This window comes from Anopheles marshallii, chromosome 3, assembly GCF_943734725.1.
Source record: "Anopheles marshallii chromosome 3, idAnoMarsDA_429_01, whole genome shotgun sequence".
Lineage (NCBI taxonomy): Eukaryota > Metazoa > Arthropoda > Insecta > Diptera > Culicidae > Anopheles > Anopheles marshallii.
The window spans coordinates 82,459,402-82,487,116 of record NC_071327.1 but is presented as its reverse complement, the minus strand read 5'-3'; the positions used below and the strand labels follow the sequence as shown (position 1 = coordinate 82,487,116).

Sequence of the window (27,715 nt, the reverse complement as noted above, 5' to 3'; positions counted from 1 at the left end):
GCAAGTGAGATAGATGAACTGGAAAGGATCTTCCATCTCTCTCAAACTCCCCGTCGGCTGACACGAAATCCCATACAAAAGAGCCGTTTCCCGATTTCTGATACCAGGAGAACAACTTTCTAGGAGGCTACATTTTTCCCCTCTCGCGTGCCTATAGCTCACCCGCCCTGGCATGCTCTCGTTGAACGAGATAGGAGATCTTCTACTACACTACTATCACTATCGCATACTATCAAACCCATAAGATCGATCGCTAGTGTAAGTGAGATAGATGAATTGGAAAGGATCTTCCATCTCTCTCAAACTCTCCGTCGGCTAACACGAAATCCCATACAAACTGGCCGTTTTCCGATTTCTGATACTAGGAGAACATCTTTCTAGGAGGCTATATTTTTCCCCTCTCGCGTGCCTATAGCTCACCCGCCCTGGCATGCTATCAATGAACGAGATAGGAGATCTTCTACTACATTGGCTATCACTATCGCAACTATCAAACCCATAAGATCGATCGCTAGTGTAAGTGAGATAGATGAACTGGAAACTGGACTGGAGGTTCTTCCATCTCTCTCAAACTCCCCGTTGGCTGATACAAAATCCCAAACAAGCCGATTTCCGATTTCTAATGATGAGCGACAAAATGGACAGAGAATTTGCCTGTTCGAAAGAGATGATGGAATTTCCTGCGGAAAGGGCTGAAAAAAGAATTTTACTTTCAATCAACCATGAAACCGATCAAAATAACTCAAATTAGAAAAAATAAATTGCTAGAACGACGCCTTTCACACTGCAGGACCCGACAAATCAGTTGACAACTGCTTGAAACTGCTCGGAATGATGATCTTTTCACTGGAGAGCGCTGGAAAACCTGTCCGAGTAAGGATGTAAGCCAAAACACTGTTTCCGTTATAGGTACAGAGCTTTTTTTTGTTTATTGTTACTGAATATATAACACAAAAAATACAACTAAAATGCTATCCCGCGCTGGCTCACCGACAATTTCGAGAGCGCTCGGTGTGCTGGCTCCTCGGTAGCACACCTCGGCAAGACCTGTACGCCTGATCTTAGCTTAGTAGCTCCACTGCACAACACTAGTTGTAGCGCGTTTCACATTCTTTAGCGGGTTTCGCTGTTACTGTCTTTAAATTATGCACTCAATCTGACCTTACTTCACACACCAACTTCATTCATGCACGCTCACGCTCACACTCCCATTCACACGTTCTAGGCAAAAAAGCCATAGCGGTATGCTAATCTTAAAATTGTATAGCTTCTTGTTTAAAGAATGAAAAAATGCCTGTCTTTTCTTCGCATCTTGCGCTTGTTGCGGAATCTTTCTTACTGTTACTCCCGATACCGATACGTGTATCCACTGCCAGAGCGGAGATAAATGCTTCTCCAAAAGAGATGTTGAAAAAGACCTCCAGGGATCATTGTGTCTTGTTGTGGTTCCGGTAATACTATCTGCTACATACTAGTGGCTAAACTAGCGTATTAAGCCAAGGCAAAAAGCTTCTTCTCGTAAGCATGGGTTAGGGAAACGAGTAGATGACGATGGAGGGTTTAAAATAGGGAGTTGCTGTATGCTCTCGGTAGCATAACTTGCACACAAACAAATACACTGTATCGCACTATCTACGCGCGTACGATTCGGAGTTATAAGCAATGTAAGCTACTATATCATTGTGCCGGCTTTCACCGTTCGTTCGATTTGTTGGCTACGCGAGCCATCGTTAAAAGCAAATATTGTTACGCGCATTTACATGTAAGTATAAGTGTGGCTGCAGCGACAGTACGGCAGCGTTCGGTAGTAGAAGCGTTTGGCAAAGCAAATGTCCTTCCTATTTCCCTTCTCTTTGCTGATAGCAGGTTTGTTTAATCGTTTACTATTGTGCTTTAAATCATGCGCCCTGTTGGACAATCGTTTCATAGAAAAGTGATGGGGGTGGGTGGTATTGGTAACTGCTTTCGTAAACCCCACCGCTTTCCTCACATTCCACTCTTCTTGCTCTCGCCTACAATCTGCTCATATCATTCCACATTCCGTTTGTCTTAATCTTATGCTACGCGATCACTTCACAAGCGTACACAAAATACGACACACATCGTCGTAAGGTTCGACAATACGCACAAAAGACACAAAACGCACACGCACGTACACATTCATTTAATGCTTCCCGCAACAGAGAGATAATACAAAAAAAAACACAATAGAACTCTCCCTTTTCGAAACGATCACAAATCCCAATCACAATGTGTATATCCATCATTCCCCATTCTTTTTGCGACGGAATTACTGGTGTTGCTTTAGTTGCAGCTGCAGCCGCTTCACTTCCGCCTCCAGCTCGCGCACACGCTTCTCCGAAACGTTAAGCGTTTTGCGCAGACTCTTAATTTCGTCCGCCTGTTTGTTAAATGCCTTCCGGAGCTGAAACGAAGTGCAAATGGGATGAAAGGATATGTTCGCTTTGGCCGAGGTACACCGCAAAGGTACTACCTCGCTCGCTTACCTCGTTTTCCGAGTTTAGCAGGTTAATGTTTTCGAGCGAACTGTTCCGGGAGCTGTTGCGCGAGTTGCTGAGCAGATTGTTTTGCAGGTTGGCAATGTCCTTGTGGTTTGTAGTTTGCTGCCCAAAGATTGCCTGCAGTTGGTGAAACTTTGTACTCTGGTTGGTGGACGTTTTCTGGCTTTTTTCGATAATCTGCAAAAGGAGAACAAGGGCGAACGCGAAACGTAAGTACCATGGTGCGATCTTCGGGATAACTGAGCTAGGCTAGGGTTATGTACCGTTTGCGGTCGATAGTCAGGAATGGTCGGTTGCGAGAGGAAGGCAAACTTCTTCGTATTATTGTCCATCTTGCGGTTGTCAAGTAATTCGTTCTCTTTGTTGAGCGAATGTTGCTGCTGTTTAATGCTCAACGGATGATTATTGCCATTGGTAAGGTTCGATCCGTAAGTACCATTCTGCTGGTAGCTTCGATCCGTTCCGTTCGATATTGCAGTGTGACCATTAGTGTTGGTACCTCCGTTCGTTTGATTTCCGTTGGCAAGATGGATGGAATGTGTTCGTTGAATCTTCGACTCTGTGCTGCTCCGGTTCGTTTTGCCATTAGATACCTCCGTGATTGACTCACCTACAACAAACAACAGACAATACAATCATCAAGTACAAGTTTTCTTACTTCACTACTAGCCCTCTCTTACCCGTCTTCATCGACATCAGGACTGGGGAAACATTACGACCCTGGAACCACTCCTTGGCCCCGATCGCTGGCACATTCGCTAGCGTATCTGGGTAGAGATCACTCTGGAACAGCGTGGACTTGCGTGGTACTATCATCGAGATGGGTTCACAGATGTTTCCGGCCGCGTGCAGTTTATAGAAACGAAACACTTCACACTGGTGCACGTTGAGTCCACGCTTCGGCATAAAACCGAGAGCTTTCTGGGGCTGGCCGGACAGGAATTGGTTCAGATAGTGGACGTACGGTGGTTCGTCCACCACCTCGTAGTACCGGATGTTACCATCACCTTTGCCAGCTAAATACACCATGCGCGTGTCATAGTCGTAGTACGGCGTGACGATACCGCTCGAACTATCGATCACCTCCTGTGTGAGCGGTTTCCTCAGGTCGTGCTGATCCCAGACGGCGTACTGACGGTCCGAATGGCGCGAGAAACCCGTCGTCAGGATACGGCCATTGTCCAGAAATACTGCCTTCGAACACTTGGTACCCATATGACAGATGCCCTCCTGAAGTATAGAAGCGTACGAAAATGAGAGTCTGCTGATCATGATCACAGCGCAACGTCCAAGACATTCTTACCGAGACGACTATTCCACTACGCGGTTCGATGACGCGCAACTTCTTATCCTTCGACGTGGTGGCAATCATCGACCCATCCCGATTGATTGCGAGACTGTAGATCATGTCGACGTGACAGTCGATGACATTCAGCAGCGGTCGTTCGGTATTTCCAACATCCCACACGCAAACCTGATGATCGAAACCCGCACTCAGCAACACATTCGACGCCGTTGGGTGCCATTCAATGTGCAGCACCTTACGCTTGTGGCCAACCAACTCCGTCACGTAGCTGGTAAGATTGTTAGCCAAACCGCCTTCAGGAATGTTCCAGATTTTAATCTACAAAACAAAAGGCATCAGTGCTGTATAGTTGAACCCTCCCGCCAAACCCAACTTACCGTGCAATCATCGGAAGCGGATGCGATCGTGTGATCATCAAAGGGGTTCCACTTCAGATCGAGAATCTGTCCCGCATGACCAATCACCTTGCAGCACTGGAAATCGATTCGACCGGTGGTGGCGATCGGGATGACAACGAACGTCGTATCGGCCACAATGGCCAGGAATGTCGGATTGACGGCACAGAAGTTACCATCATTGCCACTGCGTACCACACTGATGTCGGTGTAGCAGCACTCTTTCCGCGTTGGCAAACCGTACACGTGCCGGAACTTCGATGGCCTGACGCCACGGAACCATAGCTGTAATGGAGGAAAGGAACAACAAGAGCGGCGGTTAGCTATCGATCAGTGATGTCAGCGGTGTTTGATTTTTAGAACGCTTTACTGATAGGTCAATTAAGTTGACTTCCATGTCGGGTTAGTTCAACGAAGATGCCACTTGCTGGGGGTCCCTCCTAACGTTTGTTAGTAGACCGGATTAGCCGTTACTGGATGCGGGTTTGGGGGTTTACCTGTGTATTGGTCATGTCGCGATCGTCGCTATCTGCAATGTCGTCGGTGCTTTTGCTGATGCGCTTCTCTTCAACGCCACCTCCACCACCTCCGCCTCCTCCTCCTCCTCCGGCTCCTGCTCCGCCGTTACCAGCGAGACCCGTTACACCGCCCGCTTCACAGAGGGCACGCAGTTTGCCGACGAACTCGCTGCGAGTTCCGCCGAACTGTTGGCGTTTATTTTCAAAGGTGTATGGATTAAACGATTCAGATTCAATCAATATCAAGCACACAGTTTGTTTTCGCACACAACCAAAAGAGGAATAGAAAATAATAATGGTTAAATGTTGAGGAAATTGGACGAGAAAAAGAGTCTTGGAAAACTCCATCTCCTCGGTTTGTCGGTAGGAAAAGCATCAGAATATGCGAGGACATTCTGCAAACATCGTAAAAGCTATTGAAGGAAAAGGGTCTTCGGTTGACCGCGGTTTTTGGGAAGATGTTTGCAGAAACAGGCCAGGATATATTAACACGTCAACAAAACCGCAAGACCTCCGCGCAGCCGTTAAACGATTAGTGACGCATGGAGCTTCCGATTAAACACATTCAACGATTAATAACAATCCGCTACGCCTGACTTTGATTGGCCGAACCACACATTCACCAAAGGCCGGGCCGGCCTTAATCAGGCACGTAGCTGATGGTGCCCGGACTTCCGAGACCGGCATTCCACTAACTCGATTGATGGCGTTTGATGAAGATGATGTTGATGATGATGATGATGATGATGATGCGATGCTTAGGGCACACACAGGCGGCACAAGGGGGTGGCGGACGTGCCGTGGGACTTTCCCGTTAATCTTTGCTCTCCCTCTCCTCCGTTCAACTGCTACAGGGGGTTAGGGGGTTTGTGCAGTTTTTGGGCAGTTCGTTCCTCTAATTCGACACGTCGGTTTCCGGCGTGATGATGAGAAACTACGTGCGCTACTGATTAACGACCAAGTAGTCAAACGATCTTCCCGATGGGCAAAGGCCTACTCCTGAAGTATTGCTTGGGGCTAAAAGAAGAGCGTTTGCACTACGAGGGGGGAAAGGTTATAGAGTCTATTCAGATGAGTTTTCTACTCATTCTGTACCTTTTTTTGCCACTTGTCTTTCTCCAACCCCTTCACCTTCGCCACGTACACGCGTTCACACGTCCAAGCACACGGAGAGGTGATTAAGGGAGGCGCGACTGGGATTTGCAAAAGACCCACAAACGTGTGAGCACCCCCTTTCCCTTCAACAGCTCCTGGAAAGCATTGCCAAAATAGAAACAAGACACGCCAACAAGAAACCCGAAGAGGGAAAGGAAACAAAGTTTACAGTAACAACTAAAACAATCTCCAAAGTGCGAAACAAACGGGACGGGAAAGATGGAGAAATTAATCCAATCTGTGAAAGAAAGAAAAAAAGAAAGAAGAAAACAAAAACAAAATAAATAATAACAGCAACAGTAACAGCAACACACGATGAACTAAGCGACGAGTAAAAAGCAAGAGTAAAAACCTAAGCAAAACAAAACAAAAAAACAAACCAAATCGTAAATTGCACTTGAGAGAGCGAAAGAGCGAAAAGGTTAGGCCGTAAAAGTTGCTCCACGTGCGTGGATGGAGCCTCCGCATAACCGCAGCGTCAATTCGTTTCGGCCGGGCTTTAACTGTTGGTGCAGCGTTTTTTTCTGTTTCCCTCTTTTATATCGAAAAAGGATGAAAGTATCCGGAGGTAAATTGAGCAAAAGGATGATCAATCATGTGTTTTGTGCGTGCAAAAACTATCTTTCTTTCTCTTTGGAAGCCCCGAAAAAAAAGGTTTCATGATTAAAAGTAGGTTCATCGTCTAATGTCCGCCGGTACCGCTCGCGATGCTAATCTCCTGATGCCAAAGGGTTGCCCCTTTCTTCCGCACGGGGTGGTGGTGGTGTTGGGCGACATCATACTCACCCCAAATCAAGTAAGCAACATACACGTTATGGTGGGGCCCCCCGTCCGGCAACATCCAAGCGGAGGTTGTAGACTACTTTTAATGTTGGTGGCCCCCGTGTTTTACAAAAGACTCCCGCGGGAAGGGATGTATGCTGATCTGGTGGTGGTTTTAGAAAGCACCATCATTATGATCGGAAGCTCGACGCCGCGGCAACACAGCTCGCAGTTCACCAGAAATAACCATATGAATGTCCAGGGCGAGCATGGAAAGTAGTCAGCTGCGATCGACAAAAAGCAGGTTGAAATCAGGGAGCCTATCAACTGGTTTATTTGATTTCCATTTTTTTTTGTTTTTTGGGGAAGCTAGTTTAGACGTACGAAAAACAACAACATCCAAACGGAACATGCTCCAAAAAGGTGAGATAAAACAAACCATCGGCAACGCAAGCATGAAATTCCGTGTGTTCATCTCTCCAGCATCCAAGTGGCGCAAATCGGAGGTTTAGAAAGGCTTTTTTGTTCGATTGAATATGATCTCTTTTTCACTTTTGCTAATTTAAACTTTACGCGTGCTAAACGTGTTAAATTTTGACCCGTTCGCTCTTGTGGACAGTGCAGCGGGTAATAATGCCTCGCACGATCGATAAAGCCCACGAACAAGATCGCCGTTGGAATGTTTTTACACAGCCCGAGGATGATCACAGACGTGGAAAGTGAGCATCGCCGTTTCGTTTTTCTTTTATGCAATGGCCAAACGGTCGACCAAGGATCGCCGGATCGCTTGCTTTATCAGTACGCGGATCGGTTGCGAGTGCGATGAACATTGGGCCGGATGATGTTTTTAGCACTGAGCCGTGATGATAACTGGCCTACGATCAGTAGGTAGACCAAGGTGAAAACGAACTGGAAAAAGCAGATCAGATATCTTACACGAACAAACAAGGAAACATTAATCAATTAATAAAAAATACTGCTCGTTTTTTTTTTGCAACGGAACAGGATGAGAAAAATTAATGAAGAAAATGCTTGAGGGGCAGACAGGTAGGAACCGTCGTTACGTCAGCTGCAACGTAGAGTGGATCACACGCGGTCCACACGAAGACTCAACACACACACACACACACATGTCTCACGTAAGAGATGCGCTCTGGCCGCATTAGTAAATCGATATGGCATGAAAAATGCATTAGACAAAACCCCTGAAACTTGTCCATTTTCCGATAAGGCCTGCTATAATGAAGTAAATTGTGGATCTTATAATCTTATAATTTAGATTGATAAAAAAAATGTTTTGTTACAAAGTTCTCTTATTTGGTGGATTTTATACTACGGATTGCATACTTTGAGGATCATGTATAAAGTAACTCCATTTCTTAAGATGCCGTACAAGGAAAAATGAAGCATCAATTCTTTTAAAGGGGCTTAAAGACGGCAAAGCAGGGTTATAACCCTGAAAGTCTCGGCTATCTAAAAGCCAATGACATCCAACGTAAAACAAGATTTGCCCAAAAACAAGCAGTGTAAGAAGAAAAAAAAACAGGTGTACCCAGCGAGAGTTGCGCTAATGGAACTGGAACTTGTTTCAATGAGACACATCGCACCGTTAGTGAGGGCCGCCACACCGCACGGTTAAATGGCACAGTGACGACAACACCGTTTGACAGCAACACGCGGCGAGCGGATCGTGGAAAATGTGAAATTTTACGCCTCGATTCGCACACTAATGGTCCCAGCCGTAGGTGAGGTAGAGCCCGGACGGATAAGCACCCTGGCTCCCGATCGTTGAAATTGGGAAACTTCGGGAGAAGAGCAGCAGTGCCGCAGGTATCTCAATTTCAGCTGGCCGATCAACGCTCCACGCCTCGAATCGTCGCCTCGGAAATGATTAGTTCCGGCGGAAGCGAACCCAAAGGCAGTCAGGTTCACCCGCCCCCCGGGGTTGACAACGAAAGGGGAGTTTCGCCTGTTGACTTATCTCAAACCCCGAGAAACCCCCGCCAGTAGTAGTACGACAGGCCGAAGCAACGCAACAGCGATTAGGGTGAAAGTCGTTGCACGGCGTCGGGGAAAACATCACTCCCAGACACATCCAGAGACCCACGGTTTGATCAACGTCGGGAGGGGTCGAACATCGATAGAAGAGACACCTTATCGCACACCGAACACCGGAAAAGGCAATGGAGCAGGTGAATGTTTTCTTGCTGTGGCTGTTTGCTTACCCGCGTTCAGCGTAAATGTTGGGACAAGTTTAGCTCTAAAAAAGGGAGTAAAAATAAAGCACCGCGCAGCACGCGTTACGGGCGGTGGATTTAGCGGTTTTGTCGATGGCCGCACTCGCACTCGATCGATTATCGATTTCATGGCGAACTTTGCAGAATCACTGCTGCATGCACACAGTTCCGCGACATGATGACAGACCGTACGTTGAGGTTATTACCGTAGAAATTTGTAACCTAACCTTCTCCACGGTAGAACTCTCGCCCAACTGTGAGTGACTTTCTACATACCTGCATTAAACAAAGCCCGATAAATTATGGTGTACTGCAGTGTGTGAATGTTCTTTCTCTCCCACGAAAAACCTGCAACATCGATTGCCGACGCTGCTTGTGGGCTGGAAAAATAACGTCCTTGACATGATATCGCACCAAACATGCAGATTGCCTTCATTCTTTCACCTCCATAATACCTCCCCCCTCCCCCAGAAGACACTTACGAAATTCATCTCTCCTCACAGTTCCTTCCGGTGGCAGGAGTTCTCGTACTGGAAACGGCTCTATTTTCCTTGGCAAACGTTCAAACTGGGACATGTGCCCTAGTCTTTCCACGTCGCCCAAAGGACAACAGCAGCGATCTGTTTAACTTTGTTCTCCGCGTTTTCCGGGATGCGGAAACCCCAATCGTTTGGATGGCCTTGAAGTTTTGCTGACGTCAAAGGGAAGTGGAGTTTTGATGTTTTTTTTTTTTTTTTTTGGTGGGTGGGTATGGTGGGTATTCGGGACATTATGGAGACGCGCATAGAAAGGATGGCAGTATCATAATTCTATTATGATCCAACATTAGGAAGGATGCTTCACGGTAAAAGGTTTTCGCACACACACATTAAGGTTTTTCACACGCACTGTCTTTACGCCTCGTATTGGCTTGCCGCGTTCAGTCATATTCAAAAGCGCTCGCGAAAATTGCACCCTGCGGAAATTGGTTTCATTCTGAAGCTTAATGGACTGTTAAATCAGGAAGCAACTCCCTTTGCTAAATAGGCATGAAAAGCTAATGACACATATTGGACGCGTAGTTTAATGATAGCAAACGCTTCGCTTGCGCTCGTTGCGCAAAGTTCACACCGCCAAATAGCTATTGGGAAATAAACAGTTACATTGACATAACAGGCAAACGGATCGGTGCATCTTGCCATCGTTGTGTAACCCGTGAAGTACTATAAAATTCGGGGATCCATCGTATTCGCACTGTTTGCTTCCACGGGGAGATAAAAAACAAACACATCCGCCTGTCCGTTAGGCAACCTGCCATCGAATCCACCCCAAGGGGGGATGCAACAAATTGGCGATGATTTATCGCAACAACCATGGGCAGAAAGTAAAAATAAGTTCCATAAATCTTGCAAGACACATTTCATGCTCGTTTTATGCTGCTTTGTCAGCTCCGAGAGCTTCCGAGGACTATTAAATATGTTTCAACGGCATCGTTTAGCGAGCTGTATAGTGCGTTTAGTGCACCTTTTGGTGTAAAATATGGCTGATTTGTCGTTGTGGTGTGAAAATAACCTTTACGATGTAACATGTGCGAAATCCTTGGGGATAAAATGGTAGGAAAGGGGGGGTATGAAGAAAAAAAAACGCAACCACAAAATGCATTGAAATTTACATTGAACGTCGACGAACGCGTACAAACACTGCTCATCGTGCGTTTGGTCGTAGCTCGGCAAAGAATGGAAACACAAGCACAATAAGGACACGTCGAGCTAATTCTCTTGCTGCTCCTTAACGCTGGCGATGGAGTCGGCACGTGCGCACGTGCACATACGGAAGACACAGGTGTGAATGGATGGATTGCGGTTTGCGGCACTTGTTTTACAGCTTTCAGCTTCCCTGCTGCTTGCTGCTACTGCTACACTAAACGCTTTCTTTTTAAAACTTTTAAATTTTTTCACTACTGTGTTTTGTGCGATAGCAAAATAAAAACTATACACGAACACGGTCAACACTGGCACACGCGTCTAGAATCAAAAAAAGAAACCACACACACACAATGAATAAAATAAAATAGGTAAATAAACTCACACAGTAGAGGGTCTATTTATCTGAATCCATTGAAAATTCACTATGACAAGGCCATAGAACACGGAGGCATATTTTACGAAGTGGTTTTCGCAATGGCGTAAACCGCTACCGTTTTTGCACCGAATTTGCACAGTTGGGTCGATTCGTTGCTCACGCAACTTTCCTGCGACTGTCATTCAAATACTACACCCCTACATGCACGCCGGTTGAAGCTGGAAGGATGAGTCACCGGTCACAAGGACGACACGCTACATCGGCTGTGTGGATTCCGATGCATCACCACGACTACTACTACTGCTGCTGCTGCTGCTAGTGGTATCGTACCCGCGCAACGTCGTCCTTTTACTACGACTAGCGTCCACTACGATTCTGTGAGGGAGTATTAAGATGGGTGTGTATTGCTGAAAACACACGCACACACCAACGCAGATAGAAGCGGGTACGCGTAAAAGGACGATATTGAATGAAGAGTATGCACTTTCGGGCGTATGGTTCGCGTCGATTGTAATATCTATTCTGCTTGTATTACGTTGATTGGATCTTTTTCAATAATAAAAAAAAAACATTCGCAAACATGTTTCACACCACTAATAGGTGGATGTACAAATGCACATTCACAAAAGATGCTGTTTCAATTTTCAATCTTCTTGCCATCAACATTACACCCTTCTAATCCAAGTAGGCCCAGTGTTGTTAATGTTAATTGCCTATCAATTATACAATGATAAAATCGAAAAACAAATGTACGGGGAATATATTTTGCACACACTAACAACACCACACCTCTCCTCAACGTGAGGACCTTTCCACGGGAGCGCAACTAAAACGATCCGAACGCGCCTAACGCCGCACAGCAAGTAATGGGCGAAGAAGAGCTTTGCAAACGAACGCACTTGTTTCGAGCGCTCTATGTCAGGGGTCGGTAAACGTGGCTGCCCGACAAGCGCCGTATGTTATCTAGTTCATGGTGAATTGCTGCATTTATCTACCCTTCGTTCGTATCCCGATCAATTCTCTCAAGGACGATTACTAATATGTCAAATCATCGAACAATTCTTCAGGTAAGAAGTTTATCCTTGGCAGTTTAATATTTCTAAACTATACCTCCTGATCGCTTAAACTTCAGTAGTAGTTCAGTGGAGAAAAACATTTCCTTTAAATTACATTATAACACCCAACCAGTACTAGTTGCCGATCCCTGACCTATTCGTAACCCGTTTCGCTCTTTCTCGCATTACTAAATTTCACAAACAACAACTCGTCAGTGAGAAAGTCGTGAAAAATGCTCTCGCTCCCAGCACAAACGAGAGTGAAATGATGTATCTCCGAAGCGGGTTTTCTTTAACTCGCACGCAATAATGTGATAACAATGCACTCTCCATCCAACACACGCGAATGTTTCCACTTTCTTCCATATGATAAGTAGACGAGAGGCCCCGTTGGTCGGTTGATAACGACAGGTTCAAGCTGGCTTGAGCACTTCGTTTCTTGTGGCATGGTGGCCGTCGTCCATTTTCCAGTTTTTGGACGTCTGAAAGCTCTGATCGCGACCACAAAATAATGATCCGAACGAGAGCTGCGAATCAATCAATGAGCATCTAATTAATTACGCCTGCAAGAAGCGAATCGACCGATCCATCCCCACATCGTTATTTTCCTACACATTGTGATTTAAATTATATTCGGATCAGTCCATTACTGGCCCTATTGCCGCTTAATGCGGCTGGACCATCATCGAGCTAAAAGATAACGCACCGCAGCCAAACAGCAGCTGTTTTTCTCAATTTTTGGCCTTCCCCACACCGGAAAACGAGAAACAAATAATCAAACGCAATGTTCCGACACTCCAAACCGAACCGCTGGGATCTGCCGGTGGAAGTGCGCGGATCGAAATCAAATAAGCAAGAAATGCTGATGAACCAGCAACTGATCACTGTTTCGAAGTGAGTAGTACAATAAGAAAAAAAAACACTCCACCAGCAAACAAGTAGAGCGTTGTCGGACCATGATGGGGAACATAAGCGGAAATCTCGAACGAGGAACAAAGCAACAGGGGAAGGCAAAAGAAGGAAATATCAATGATAAGTGATGCCGATTCCAAACATAGTACCATTGGGCAGCAACAAGAGCACTGACCGCTGACTGCATCTGAATCGTGGTATCGTGGTTCACTTTATTGCGTTGGAGGTTCACTATGCTAGGGCAGATTGATTCCTCCTAGCCTCCTTCCTCTTGGGATGTGAGAGGTCAAACGAGAACAAATATTGCTACACCGCTGTGGTTCTGCATCATGCAAACTCATGCAAAACAACCAACTGAAAAAACAGTAAAAAAGGGCTGGAAAAAGTTAGACTGCCCCCCAGAGATTGGGAGAGCTCGTCAAATGCATGCCTGAGACCAGGTGTTTCCCAAAAGGTGCTGTTAAGCATGATTTAACAATCTCGTCCAATCGTTTGATAATTGGCCTTGATAACGCTTCCAGCGTGGAGAAAAGGGGCAACGCCATCGTTGCCAATAATCGCGTGTGTTGACAATCCATAAAACAAACTAAAAGCGTAACACGACAGGTGTCAAACACTGGGAACACTGACATGCAAGGTTCCGCCAGCAGCTCGTTAACCACCAGCTTATGGAGTCTCTATGGAGTCATAGCTGTATAAATGTGACCAACCTAGCTAGAACAACATTGTTTGGATCCACCATGTTTATTAGGCCATGTTTGCTCCAAACCTTAATTAGTGCAATATTTGTCTCACGACCTTGTCGCTTCTAACCGTCTTCAGACGTTTGCCAGGTGAGCGTTTGCGAAACCCGCACCTGAAACGACGGCTTCAATTGGAACTTCACCTAAATGTAAACAGTATAGTAATAGCCACTAACTGACAATGGTTGTTGCCTCGTCGGGAACAAGTGTGTCAAATTGATCGATCCAGCCGATTCCGACAACACCTACTCCAGAAAAAAAGGGGCGAGTGAAGTTTGTTTTTCTTCCGCTTTATGGCGCCATTTGGAAAATCATGACCAATCATGCCCATCCGACCGTACACGCGGAAGTGCCTCCTTGTGGGCCATGACTAATGTCATCAGTTTGCATCGGGGTACCATGCTAACAAGAAACCGTCCACCGATTGGCGACGTTTCACGCCTCAATTATGTCATTAGCACATGAGAATGGTGTTCCGTGGACTAGTCTCCCCAACATATCCCCAACACGTTACTGCTTGGCCCGCTAACCCATTTCTTGCTATTCTTTCCACCTTGACACGCAGGAGTGTCCCGAAAGGCAAACGAAAGACACTGCAAGCAGTTTAGCACGCTTCCAATACGTACACGCCAACGCGCGTTGTGTCTTGAAGAAGGTTATTGTTTGCTTGATTTGTTTCGCTTTCGATGTCGATTGCAGAATAATCAGGCCAGGAATGGGCCAGTAGACTGGTGCAAGGAAGTGCAATCACTCAATGTCACACCGGTAGTCGTCCGATAGGAAACCGACGAAAGACATGAAAGCTGGAGTTCCGAGACCAGCAGCAAGGCCGTCAGAAGGCACTCTATATAATCGATCACTACTTACGGTCTGGATATATTAAACCAATCAATGGAACACATATAAGAGTTCATCTTCAATCATGTTTACCTGAAACGAAACGGACAAAAGAATATGAAATTAATTAACAGTTACTCTTCAATTATTAATTCTTTTATTCAATTTTATATCAAGTGAAAAAGCATGTCTTCATAAAAGATCAGTATCATATAGGTACTATCCGCTTGTAGCTCACTTCGACTTGTCCCTCCATAATCCGTAACACCGGAAGGTAAGTTCATGCCGTTGCATAAGAACTTTTTTTCCTTCCAACCGTCACACCCAGCGACAGATTCTTCCTCAGCAACGATTAATCAATTCCAGACACGACCAAACAACCGAGGATTCTTAAGGACGCGACCGGAAGTGAGAGAAGAAACTCATCATACCGTCTAAGAACCAGCTTGCCTCGCTAACATCCTTTCCCGCCACCAATGCCCGAGGAAGTTTGAAAGTAAATAATGTACATGTGCCTAACGCCACTGGAATGGGGCCGGCCGATGAGTCATCAGCACCGAAAGGATCTGCGCAGACTCCAACCTTCACCAGACAACGTTACTCCTCCGGATGGTGGCCACAGGAAAGAAACGGGGAGAAGAAAGCTCAAGGACCTCGGTTCTTGTGCGGGTGGTGGGAGCTACCAAAACAAATAATAACAAATGGAATAAGTGAACCGCGGTAGGGCACACGCATCCACAAGCTTTCAACAACTGCTCACCGAAGAATACAACAGAAGTAATAGAAGTGTAGCGAAACGGGGCTAGTGTTTTCCCTTTTGGGGCTTTGTTTTCCACCAACGAGCACATTTTCCCCCGGGGGAGGATATTCTTTCTACTCTGTGAACCTTTTTTGTCCACCGACAAAGGCAGGATTTGATCCTTTCACTTCCACTGTGCGGCGTTTCGCCAGCGTCCTTGTCAGCATCCATGTCTGATCGATCGATGCAACATGTACATATATGTAAAACCCCGACCCTAGGATTCTAAAACGTGGGGACAGAGACGGAAGCGGTTGTCACACAGACTCTCTGCCATGGCCACCACCTTACGCTTTCACCCCATTCGTTTGATGGTTCCCCTTGGCCGGTTGTAATGATGCGCATGATACGCTTGTTGACATAAACCGTGGAAGAAGGGATGGAGTTGAGAGAGAACCAGAGCACATACACACACATTGCATCATCGCCAACCACTCGGGTGAATGGAATCGCGTGAGTCAGACTAGCGAACGTGAAATAAGTTAAATAATTCATCCTACGCTTGTCCATTAGTAGGGAAAGGAGAAGGTCGATAGATAACTGATAGTGTTCCGAATACCGGATGGTTATGTGTTTTTTTTCTGTTTTCTCCACCACCGTCTCAACTTAGGAAATGCACAATGCACAAGACTGCAGCACTGTGTTCCACTCGGGCTAAATTTCCTACCCGGCCAAAGCACAACAATGACAGTTTGTTGCGCATTTTCTCAAGCCAATGTCAAAATAGCAGCTAAAACGGAGAAACAGTGTCCAATGACGCCGGTTGCAAACAAATATTTAATTACAAGTGAAACTGCAATCCTTCCCGTCACCGGATGCATCTTGTAGGCAATGATTTAAAGACCGCAGACAAGGGAATTAAAAATGGATTTGACAACCAATGACGGTACGGTACGACAGCACACTATAAAACGGTCTGTAGTATTATTTATTGCACTCCGTTGCCGAAATCAACACGATTGCGCTGCGTAGGGTGATGTTGGAGAACGGGACTCATAAAAATTTAGTAATTGATTATTCAACTGACAGCGAAAGGCGTTTTTCACTACGACTGGCGCTGTTATTAACCTTCGGTTAAAACATATGCTGCAATGCAACGTATGTCCATAACCAACGACCCCGGCTGTTTACAAAGGCTCTCATCCCGACAGTCCCATATTGTCTAGTGGTTAGGATATCCGGCTCTCACCCGGAAGGCCCGGGTTCGATTCCCGGTATGGGAAAAGAGGTTTCTTTTTTGTGTGTGGAGCAACTGTTATATACTATGATAGATATACAGCCCGGCCGTTCTACCGATAATAAAAAAAATCAAACTGTTATACTACAATGGGAGGATATTTAGCAGAGACAAAACCTGACTGAAAAATGAAACTGAGATGGAATTTAAATTAAAACAATAAAAATTGGCTGGGAACTTTCGTTCAACTGGCTAGAGATAGCATTTGTTTTAGATATGTCGCAAAAAAAGCTGTTTCCCATACCGGGAATCGAACCCGGGCCTTCCGGGTGAGAGCCGGATATCCTAACCACTAGACAATATGGGACTGTCGGTTATTTCCTCTCAAACACACTATAGGTTTTACAAACCTAACGCAGCAAGACATTTAATTTCGTCCATCATTGAATGACAATAAATTATAACAATAATGTAAAGTTCAGCTTTGAACTTTGATTTTTTTTTTAAAGATTTATCGACGAACTCTGAGCAAATGTATCATACTAGATTGAAAATAAAAAGTATTGCATTGCTAAATTGTTGATAACTTACAATTGATCGTAATAAACATCTATACTCCCTATTCTCCTTATTCTGACAACATAAAAACAAACACTCACAGGCAGAGTAGCACTCAGCAAGTTGTCTTGATATGCTCCCCCCACATTAGCAGAAACTCAATTCAAAGAGACTGAGCATGGGCCTGTTGTGTTGCGTACAAGTACGGTATTGAGTCGCTCTCTCTTCATCTCCCATATGGTCTAGTGGCTAGGATATCTGGCTTTCACCCAGAAGGCCCGGGTTCGATTCCCGGTATGGGAACATACTTTTTTCCACCTGTACGCTACTGTTTTGAACTCAGTTTTTGGTGACTACTTGCAAACACGCCGAAGATCAACAATAGACATGTTTTTGCGTGACAAACCATCGAACTAGATGACGCAATCTAACTAGCTTTTTGAACAAAAAGAAGCATGTTGCAGGCACGCATGAATCCGCACGTTACGCTTGTTATAACAATCTGGAGGAGAGAGATTTACTACAATATTAACAAACAGCTGAAGCGAACACATGTTTTTATTCCCCTATATAGAGTCCGGGAAGTTGACAACACCAGCACCAACGAGCTAGATGTCGAGGAAAAGCAGTCGTCTTCGAGCATTAAATACCACGCCAACTCGGTGGGGAGGATTTATGTTTCGCACTGCCATAAGTTGAAAGAACCATTGGCAAGTGGCATTATTACCATGTGCTCGAATGTCTTTACCAATCCGTCGCGGATCGTACATTGCCGAAACGCTCATGGTGGAAAGGGAATGGCGATCGAAACATCGAAGCTGCAGAACATAACAGATGATGATGATGCGGCGGTTAGGCATTCTCGCTTCACTTTGGTCTGCGGTTCTTCGAGCTCACGATCACCGGAGCACTGGGTGGGGAGGTTTTGTGCCCGGTTAAATAGCCTCCGGGGCCGCCGGGTGGAATTCTTCTACAGCCAGGAATATTCTGAGCGTAGCGAGAAACGAGAGAACTCACACCATCGAAACGCACACCCATGAACAGTGGGCGCGAGTCTAGGAAAGAATGAGACAAGACGATAACGAAAAGTGGATTTAATTACGTCTAATTAAGCAAATGCCATTGCCCTGCGGATTACCATCGAACCAACTTCATGTGCTTCCCTGCAACATAAACGTTTCCATGTGTCTGTGTGCCACTTTACACCAGTGCACCCGTTGTTTTCAGCTACAGAAAAAACTATCACATTAACCGCCTGCGGAGGTCAGAAGCATCATCTTCTTTAAACTCCAACATCCAAAACCACCAAATTATGCAACATTTCAATGCAACGCGAACGCTTCCACTGGCGGTTTTTTGGTGCCGAAAATGACTGACTCGTTGGTTTTCGGGCAATGGTAATAATAATTGCTAATGGGTGTTGATTTGTTGGCCACACTTCATTCGCGGAAAGAAGAAACTCGTCAGCAACGAACGAAAAAAGTGCATTCGACATCGTAATACGGTTGCGCACACCAATGGCAACACCACGAGGGAGATATGGAGGCCACAATCAAACAACTATGCAAAAACTTTACAGAAGCGAGAAACCAAAATTAACACAACCTGCTATTCATCGGGAGGCTCGAGCAGAGTGACACGTGTTCAAATAAAAAACTAAATTTAAATATAAATGAGAATCAACAGCAGCACGGCACGGAGTACCCAAAGGGGCTATCACAAACGAATGCCTGACCACGGTAGTGGACGCCATTTATCATACAAACGCATCTCCATGTTGTTTGCATTGTGGTTTAATATGCAAATTGGCACACATTGTAATATTCTGACGATGACGAAAAATGTGCTAAAAGCTGACAAAATCACCGAAAATCGTCTCTAAAAATCTCTTTCTCGATGGTAAAACTGGGCCATTGCAGACCCTTTCTTTCTAGCCAGTGATGTGAACGTTCCAAACGCAACACTCTGATTACCGGTAGCCAATCAGACCCACACAAAGAACTCTAAGGGCCGTTGCACTGTTTTTCAGATGCAAATGAGATGGAACATCCGTACAGTACTGGTTAACCGCATTCGTAACACGCATCGGAACTATTGTTTCGACGCGGTGTGGCAACGAAAAGGTACTGTTGTGTTTATGTTTGTTACGGCGATAAACAAAGCTCCGTTGCTCATGGTGGCACCGTTATCCCCCCCGGTCTGTGCGGTGCTAAACATTGTTTACGTCCTTTGCTCATTTCGGTACCAACCAAGAGTGCGGATCATTTGGAGCACCACCAACACGAGGAGCGTCGAAAGTTTTGGAGAAGAGATCCCACGACCGATTGAGGCCATTCGGTTTGAAGGGAAATTTGATTAGCTAGCGAAGAAGAGGCGAACCTTCATTGTGCTTTTATTGTGAATGTAATCGAGAAAAGGTGATAATGCTGGCCGGGGCCTTGCCTTGTCGGTGCAATAAGGCGGCCGTTGCCATATTTAAGCAACTCAGACGCATAAAGACAAAGAATTGGGATTTCTTGTTAGCCGATAGCTTCACCCGGTACCCCGGTGGTGAAGCAGCTCAAGGATCCGCCGACAAGATGAATGTACAATTCACCGCCACGACAATGGCCATAATTCGCTGCTTATTATCCATCCATCCCGAACGGGAACTCTATCGTCTGCATTGGTGCAACCTTATTTGGAGGTAGTCGACAGTAAAAATCCAAGGTTTACCGGCCAGTATCACACACCATCTTTCGTCGGATCCGTTTCCAGAAATTATGGCCCTCGAATTTTACAGACACGGGTAGAAACTCTTCAAATTGTCGTACCTGCGTGAACCGAACCGCTTGCTATGATGTTCTAATCTTATGGTAAATCTTCAGAATTACGGTGCGAGCTGTTTGGTTTCTGTGCTTTTCTCGGCCTACTTATGTTTCTCTACCTAAATTAGCGTTGCCAAAACTACCTGAGCATGACACCTTCATGATCCTTTCTCTCGAAGAAATCTCTTTCGGCCGAGAACCCCAGCACGGTTAAGCGTTCTTCTTCCACTTCTATTCGAACGAGTATTCTTCAGCGCACAAACACCAACACCAACCAAGTGTAATTGTTCGATGGTGCTATTATTTTTTATTATATTGAAACATCACCTTCATCCCCACGCGGCAGAGGGACAGACGCGTTCGCAATGTTCGTGACCATTCACTTTACCGATGATCGAGACCCCGGGGATCGACGGCTCCGGACGGAAGGTTGCCCGCGCCACCGGACTCTGATTGATGAGAAGTCCCGTGCTGGAGGAGTTCGTCGAACTTTCAAAGTCATGGTTCACCTCTTTCCTTAACGCTGGGACACCTTTGCGGTGCAGATGACGGGAAGGTAATTCCAATGTATCCCAGTTCCACCCACCGCCCCGTTATAATCGCGGCCCATCAGATATTGCCGCGGCCATCGAAAGCTCTGTTCGTACCCGACGAGATCATCATTATCGCCGCCATCAATCTTTTGCCCGGTGCTCCTCGGAGACCTTCCGAAAACCGGGCCGTCGCTGCTACTTTGAAACCGGGACCCATGCCTTCTGGGGGCTCATTGACGTTTCCGTCTGTCAGTTTCGTCTGCTGTTTTAGAGGGGCGTCGCGGCTTCGGAGACGGTGAGCGGACAGAATAGGGACTCCTTGACACAGTTTCGCCCCACAGAGGGTTGCCCGTTTGTAACACGACGGACGCGGAAGAACCTATCGCTGGCGAAATACATCAATATTTATCTGTTTTTGCATACAGTAAGACTTCTGTTTCTCCCTTCCAACGCTTAACCCTGCTTCAATCGGTGTGGAGTCGAAGTGCTGTCGACAGCGCTGAGTGTTGTTGGGCTAAAGCGTAATAGATTCGATTATTTATAAAATCAAATCATCTCACAGCTCCAGACACCAACCAACACAACACAACCGCGTGTAGTTGAAACTTTTCCTAAAGCCGAAACGCTCTTTGCGACGGACAAAATTGCTACAATGTTCCGTAAAAGTGTTGCCGCTCGATGTTGAATCGATACGCAAAATCTGTCTGTCTGTCTCGCCATCGGCGGGGGTTTGCTGAAAGAAACATAGAACATATTTGGAGCTGGTTGGGTGAAATGTTTCGTGTTTCTTAAAACCCGTTCAAGTCCAAAAAAGTGCTACCGATCATTAAATATCAATAACGAGGTAATGGTGACGCGACGCGTGGAATGTGAAATTAAACCGAAATAACCACCAAAAGGGAACTCCCTGCAGGTATTCTGTTTCCTTTTTTTTTTAGAACTTTTTCAATCGTCTGTCAATGTTACGGTAATAGCGGTTCACATCCAGAACCGCGCACAAAGCATTCAGTCTCATCCAGGCGGAAAAGCGAACGTCGAGAAACTTTAATCCCAACGAAAATCGTTTTGACATTTCGGCTGGAGCGGAAATACTCCGAGGAGCGGTTTGAAAAAGGGCAAAAGAAGCAAACAAATTGATGTGATTTTACAGGGGTTTGTGGTGGGAAATTGTAAACCAAAAATTATGCTTCAATGGGAATTTCATACTTCCTTTAAACATGTTACAGACAGTGCATTGTAACATCAGCTCCTGATCAGTAGAAAGTTCTTTCAATATTCTTATCACTGCCAGGGAGGCCAATGAGCTGAAAACCCCTGTTTATCCTTAATCCTGTTTCCATCCCTTTCATGTTCAGAAATTCACAAAATACATGGTACAGGACTTTGAGATGGGGAACAAAACGATCGATTTGTGCTCTTTAAATTACGTTTAAAGTGATGTTCGCTTGTACATTAACCTTTTAAATGGGCATTCCATTTCTGGTTCGTAAAGCGTTAACTGATATCTATTAAATATGGGTCCACAATATAATATTCAAACGTGTCAGTAAAATGGGAATGCTCTGCCCCTTCCTAGACCGCCGGTACGTTGAACAAAAGAAAAACAAGCCATGTGCCGTTTTTGCCACAACGCCGATACAACCCCAAACGCACGATCGCGAATGATTGAAGCTGAAAAAAAAACAAACAAGAACCACACGGTGGTGATGGGAAACAATTGCACAGCACAGCAATAAACGTACGTTTACAAGGGCAGAACATTGTCCAGTGTGCTGTCACGCCATTACAGACACCGCATCAACACCACACCGGGCCAATAGTGAATAACGCACAACCTGTACGACATGGGAGAACTTAAGAACTGACACACCGCGGGACAGAAGAAGACATGCTTCAAATCAACCACTTAGAAATTGATTGTCACGCGTACAAGTTCCTGGGCACGCCACTCCAAAAATTGAAAGCATTACGATAACACCATCGATTCTGCCCGAGTGGCGGCCCCGTGTGTGTTTGCGCGAGATAAGATAGGTGGGAGCTGGAAGGCAGTTTTTTGTAGCACAACACGCAACGCCACAATGAAGACACGGAATTGACATTTCTCTTACAACCATTTGTGACCAAACGAAGGGTTTCTGCATTCGGCCGCTTCTAGTGTCACTAAAGCCAACTAATATGGGTCACTGTTGGGACATTATCGTTCATTCACATAGACGCAATGCCAACTGACTTATGTTGAGGGCAACGATAGTGCTTACTAATTAACCCAACAGTGCCGTGTGGCGCTGTACACCGATATGTTTGTGTCGTTTGCATAATACATCGTCCAGAATTAGCACCCCAAACATGAGCACCCACAGCAGACGTTCCATCATGTGTTGGTTGGAGCAATGGTTTGGAATGCTTAATATTTGGGAAATTTAGGAAACTAATTTTTTTCAACGATGTTGAGGTGCGATTCTATCATTGATGTCCGCTGTATGTTGGTAATAATCAAAACATAACTTCCAGATTGCGATGAAGGTTTAGCGTTGACGTGAACATCGCGAGCTTCACAACTGCATGTAAGTTACGATGGCCCTTGGCCCTATCGCTCGAAGGCCATTCACCGCTGTATGCAAGATTTATATCTGGAAAATTGAAATACAGCCCACCATACCCCACACATACTCTCGGACAAACGTGGCAGTGTGTGACTGTTTCGTTTCGACCTCGTGAACATGAAGAACGAAAAACCCTTCATTATAAAGGTGGGACTACTCGCCCGGGTACACGAAACGGTAGTGTTCCTTGCGTTCTAAATAGTCCGCCTCGCTACAGCTTGCGCGAGAAGGCAGAAAGGGCCCATCTCTTATTCATTACGCACACTTACACTCACCCCTACACCTAATGGGCAGACCGAGTGTCGCCGACGTTGCAGTAAGGTGGCACTTGGCAGTACCGATGCGGCTGCTGCCGCTGCTGGTGCCACTCATCCTTTCATGCTGGCATGCAACGACCCCTGTGTGTTCCTTCGGCAGTGGGGTGGTTCATGTGCAACTGGCAATTGCACGCTTGACGCTCCCGTCCACTCCCGTGCCACGGTGTGTCAATGTTTGCTGCACATGTAGGCATGGAAGGGAAATTGACGACTGGCGCCATATGATGATGCTGTTGGTACAGGCTCGGATGCACTTGTATCACGCACTGTTGCATACATAGAGTTATGGTGCCCTAGCCTTCATAGGAAAAGGGCTAACGGGTGTTGGATAGACGGTGAGTACCAGGAACGAAATGCGAATGAACTCTGGACCGTGTTCGCGACTAATTTCCGCCAAAGACGGACTGGATGGGGAAAACAGACGGTTCCATTCAGAACCGTTTCGGTATGGGCTCGGTCGTCCAAATAGCTTCTGAACCATCGTCGATATGACTTTGCACGACGTTCCTTTTGATTTGCTTGGACAACACATTAGATGACGTCATACTCGATACAAAACACGCTACAGCCCATCTACATGACGAAACACCAATAAAACTCCCCATTGTACAGTTGCGCTATTTACGACGCGTTCATTTTACAACACTTGCGCATCGAAGATCCCTCGATCGAAGCAATTAAAGGGAACACCGCTTATCTTCACCTCCTTCAGATCCCAATGTCCGGATCCTGATTGCCTGATCACGTCACATGCAACCGGACCCAAAACCCTAAAGAAAGACCCCCACCATCGAATGCTGCACTATTCGGTGGTTTCGAACAAGGTTTGAAGATTTTAGAATCCATTTGACAGTTCAATGATCGATGGCGACGAAAGGTGCCAAGTGCCGTACTGCGAGTAATGGCGTAGGAGATACATCAGACAAGCCTACACCCACCGAACAAAAATACAGACCGAACGAACAGAGTGGTTCCGCGATCTCCACTCCAGATTCTTTATAAGGCAGGAAGTTTGTCGGCGGCATCTTCCCTCCCAGGGAGGGGATAGACGTAGATTGAAGTTCTACAACACATTACACATTCGCAACAGTCCAGGCCAACTGTCACGTCCAGTCGTTTTCGGCTGATCATTCAGACACGCGTCCAGCGTGCCGGATTTGATGATGTGATCCGTCAGATATGCGCCATACAGACGCAGTACCCTTCCCGACGCACATCCACGGTGGAGGCTTGTGGGAAGATCCCTAGGCGGAAGCAACACTCGATAGACAACCCGTCCGTCCCAATGCGCAATAATAATCGTGGTGCTGGTGCTGGCGAGTCGTGCCTGCTTGAAAATGATTATAATAAACCTGCTGCCCCCTTTTACATAGCCCCGCTGTCCACCAGCGTCCCAAACAGAGGTTAGGTCTACTCGAGTCTGTCGAGTGCACTTCACACACTTCACCGTCTATTCCGCTACGACGTGGTCAGTCGGTCGAAACCGACAGCCCTTACGTCGAACTGGAGGTTCAGTGTGAGAAAGATAGCCTACAACCGCGTTACTCTCGATGGTTTCTTGCATCAACTGTGCTGTCCAGGGCCCTCGATGACTCGTCTCCCAGTCCTTCACATTGGCATTGGATAAGAGCAGGGCGCTACCGGATACAGGGCCGAGGCCTTCTGCATTCTGCACGGGTCAGCTGCACTGTTATCAGCGGTAAACGCTCTGCTCTTCTGACTGCAATTACCGTCCTTCCAGATCATGTCCGGTGCACGTGGCGAGACCTTGATTACAGTGGCGCCAACGGGTGGATTATTTACAGCTAGGTGGAAATTTGTGAAATTGATCTTAAAATATGCAGATAATTGAACATGCTCAATCCAATCTCCTCGTCTGCTTATCACCAGCAATGGCGTCAAGCTTTTTGTTTTGAATGCGGCATCTGCTGAATGGAGCATACGCAAAACGCCTTTTGATTAAACAATGAGCATATGTGTCTACGTTTGTTGATGCACCTTTTTGGAATTGCTTTCTTCTCGCAAGGCTCGCACATCGGAAACCAATTTCACCCACATTTTAGCACCAGCAATAAGGCTGGGAGGGAATTTTTCTCACCTTCTCCTCTTGGCACGCCATTTTTCCCATATCCATTAACGGCTTTCCGATCGAGTGGGTTCGCTTGCACTTCGAGGCGCATCCACGTCGATACACGTACGTTCGCCATGGCATGCCAGAAGATTTCCTGCAGCCGCCGTGGTGGGAAACGGATTTTCCTCACGCACCTCACGCGTACGCTCGAAATGGAAATGGCGAACTAGCTGTGCCGTGCTGAGTGATTCGTTTTCATTTTTCCGAATTGCCGGTTCGGAAGTCTGCTGCTGCTTGAACGCCTTCTGCTACTCCCAAACACACTTTCACGGCAGCATCAATTGCGCTGGAAGCTGCACGGCAGCCGGAAGGGTGGACGGGTCGGTAATTGCAATGCCGGGGAAAGGTAACATCCGCTCGTGAAAGATGCGAACCAACTTCTGCATTTCGCTTTCCGAATTGTGGTAGCATCAACCGTTGATCGTCGATCGTGGACGTTCGATCAAATTGGCGAAATTTAACGGAAACTAACGGAAAGCGAAGAGGTTAAACGTCAAATTTCCATTTCGAGCAGCGTTGAGATGCGGGTCATCTACTCTCTTTCTTTGTGTGTGAGAAGTAGTGAGTTATTTTTGGAGTCGATTCTTAGAATCAGAAACAATTTAGACTGATGATCCTCGAGCGATTCAAAGTTCTACCCCTAGAAGGGTACATCTTGCTGATATGGCCAGAATATCAACTATACTGCAAGAAATCTAACTCCAGGTTGTCTAAAGTAAGACAGTCCTTCCTTATAAGATCGTTCAGTTGCTTCCTATACAACTCTGAATAACTCAACTTAATTGGATCTATTCCCACCAGGACATTTCCAACGTGCAGATGCAACCCGATAAAACCCCTTCTACAGGATGCAACAAAACAATTAAAAAAAAAACAAGTCTTCCCTTTTAGTTGTCCCGCTTCCTAAAGCGCAGTGAATAGAAGTCGCTAAAGAATATCATCTTTCCTTTTTTGGGAAATTCGTCCACCGCTATACAGACACACTCAGCCACTGCTTGCGTGTTCTGGTTCCCAATTTTAGCTGACTTTCCAAAACCGGTTCCTGTCCAAACGAGCTCGATTCGTTCGTGATGCGAAAATTCCCACAAGCAAAAACCCTTCCTTGTGTCTGCTAAACTTCCTGCAGCTGCGAACTTAAAAGCCCTCGACAACAGCGGAAGTGAGGATTTGTATTTTCCGCTGGTAGAGTTCGTTCTTTTGATGAGAATATTTGCGTCGTCGAATTAATCCGAATCAGCATAAGAAGGTGTGATAAGACGCGTGTGTGAAACGCCAGGTAATGCGAGATAATGGTTGAAAATCGAAAGTCATAAGCGAAACTTACCTTTTTGGCTGGTTTGGCGCACCCACGGGAATCAATCATCCCGATGGCTGACGGTGGTTTGGCCGGTGAATGCTCGGTTCCGTCCGGAGTCGATGGAACTCCCGCGGAACCGAACGTCAGCTTTGGTTCCTTTCCTTTCTCGAGTAGAAGCTTCTCGCTCACATCTGCACTTGCGGCGGCAGCTGCAAGTTCGAACTTTTTCTTGATCGCTTCCAGTGCGGAGCGTGTGGTGGCAGCCGTGGCCGGCCGGGTAAGATGCACTTCCCCAATTTCGGGATGTAACTCTAACATGTTCCCGCGAGTAAAACCGCACAAATAAAGCTCACCGGCACGGTAAAAGCTTCCCGTCAAATGCACCAGAGCGCGTATGACACACACCAAAGGTCAAGGTTTGCTGCGTTTCGGAAAGCTTGCCCTTGTTCTGGGCCCTTTTATTTCGTGGGGGGAGGAATATGGTTTGCTTTGATGTTTTCACTCACACCATCGAACGAGCACACACAGTGGCCGGATTACCGTAACGGATCGAAATAACAACATAGAACCAGTGCGGAGTAGCAAAGACGAAACGCGACGTAGCCGAAGAAACAACACAGATCCAAAACAACACACTCAAACACACACACACACTTGTTTCGATACGTTTCTGGAGGTGATTTTGTGCCCCACTGGAACAAATTGCACTAACGTGCCCCGGAACGTTTTCAACAAAGTGTGACCGAGGAGTGCATTGGGTGCACCGGAGCTTTTCCTTCTCTCTTCGAACACGATGCAAATGATAGTGGATGGGCCGGTTTCGTTCCGGTTCCGTAAGCTGTTTACACGTTTTGGTTTGTTTTTGCGAAAAAAAAACAAACCCTTAAAACTCACAGAACCAAACAATTTTCCGGAGGGATACCGTCAGCAGCGCGGATGCACTTTCAGGATTTTGCAGTGATGCGGGATTTGGGACACCACAACTGCAAA

General features: G+C 46.2%; 1 protein-coding gene and 3 non-coding genes across 4 annotated transcripts; 2 read left to right on the top strand and 2 right to left on the bottom strand.

Annotated features, from left to right (window-relative positions):
- Window positions 1-2,284: 2,284 nt before the first annotated feature.
- LOC128713539 (coronin-1A-like) lies at window positions 2,285-27,043 on the bottom strand. Its single transcript, XM_053808399.1, has 8 exons — window positions 26,753-27,043; window positions 4,721-4,927; window positions 4,206-4,508; window positions 3,826-4,146; window positions 3,203-3,752; window positions 2,786-3,132; window positions 2,508-2,699; window positions 2,285-2,425 (listed from the first exon to the last, which is right to left on the bottom strand). Exons 1-8 carry the CDS (start codon window positions 27,041-27,043, stop codon window positions 2,291-2,293), a joined length of 2,346 nt encoding a protein of 781 aa, XP_053664374.1. The 3' UTR covers window positions 2,285-2,290.
- Trnae-cuc (transfer RNA glutamic acid (anticodon CUC)) lies at window positions 16,454-16,525 on the top strand. The gene has a single exon. It is a non-coding gene; the product is annotated as a tRNA-Glu (tRNA).
- On the bottom strand, window positions 16,775-16,846 carry Trnae-cuc (transfer RNA glutamic acid (anticodon CUC)). The gene has a single exon. It is a non-coding gene; the product is annotated as a tRNA-Glu (tRNA).
- Trnae-uuc (transfer RNA glutamic acid (anticodon UUC)) lies at window positions 17,269-17,340 on the top strand. Its single transcript has one exon. It is a non-coding gene; the product is annotated as a tRNA-Glu (tRNA).
- Window positions 27,044-27,715: the final 672 nt, after the last annotated feature.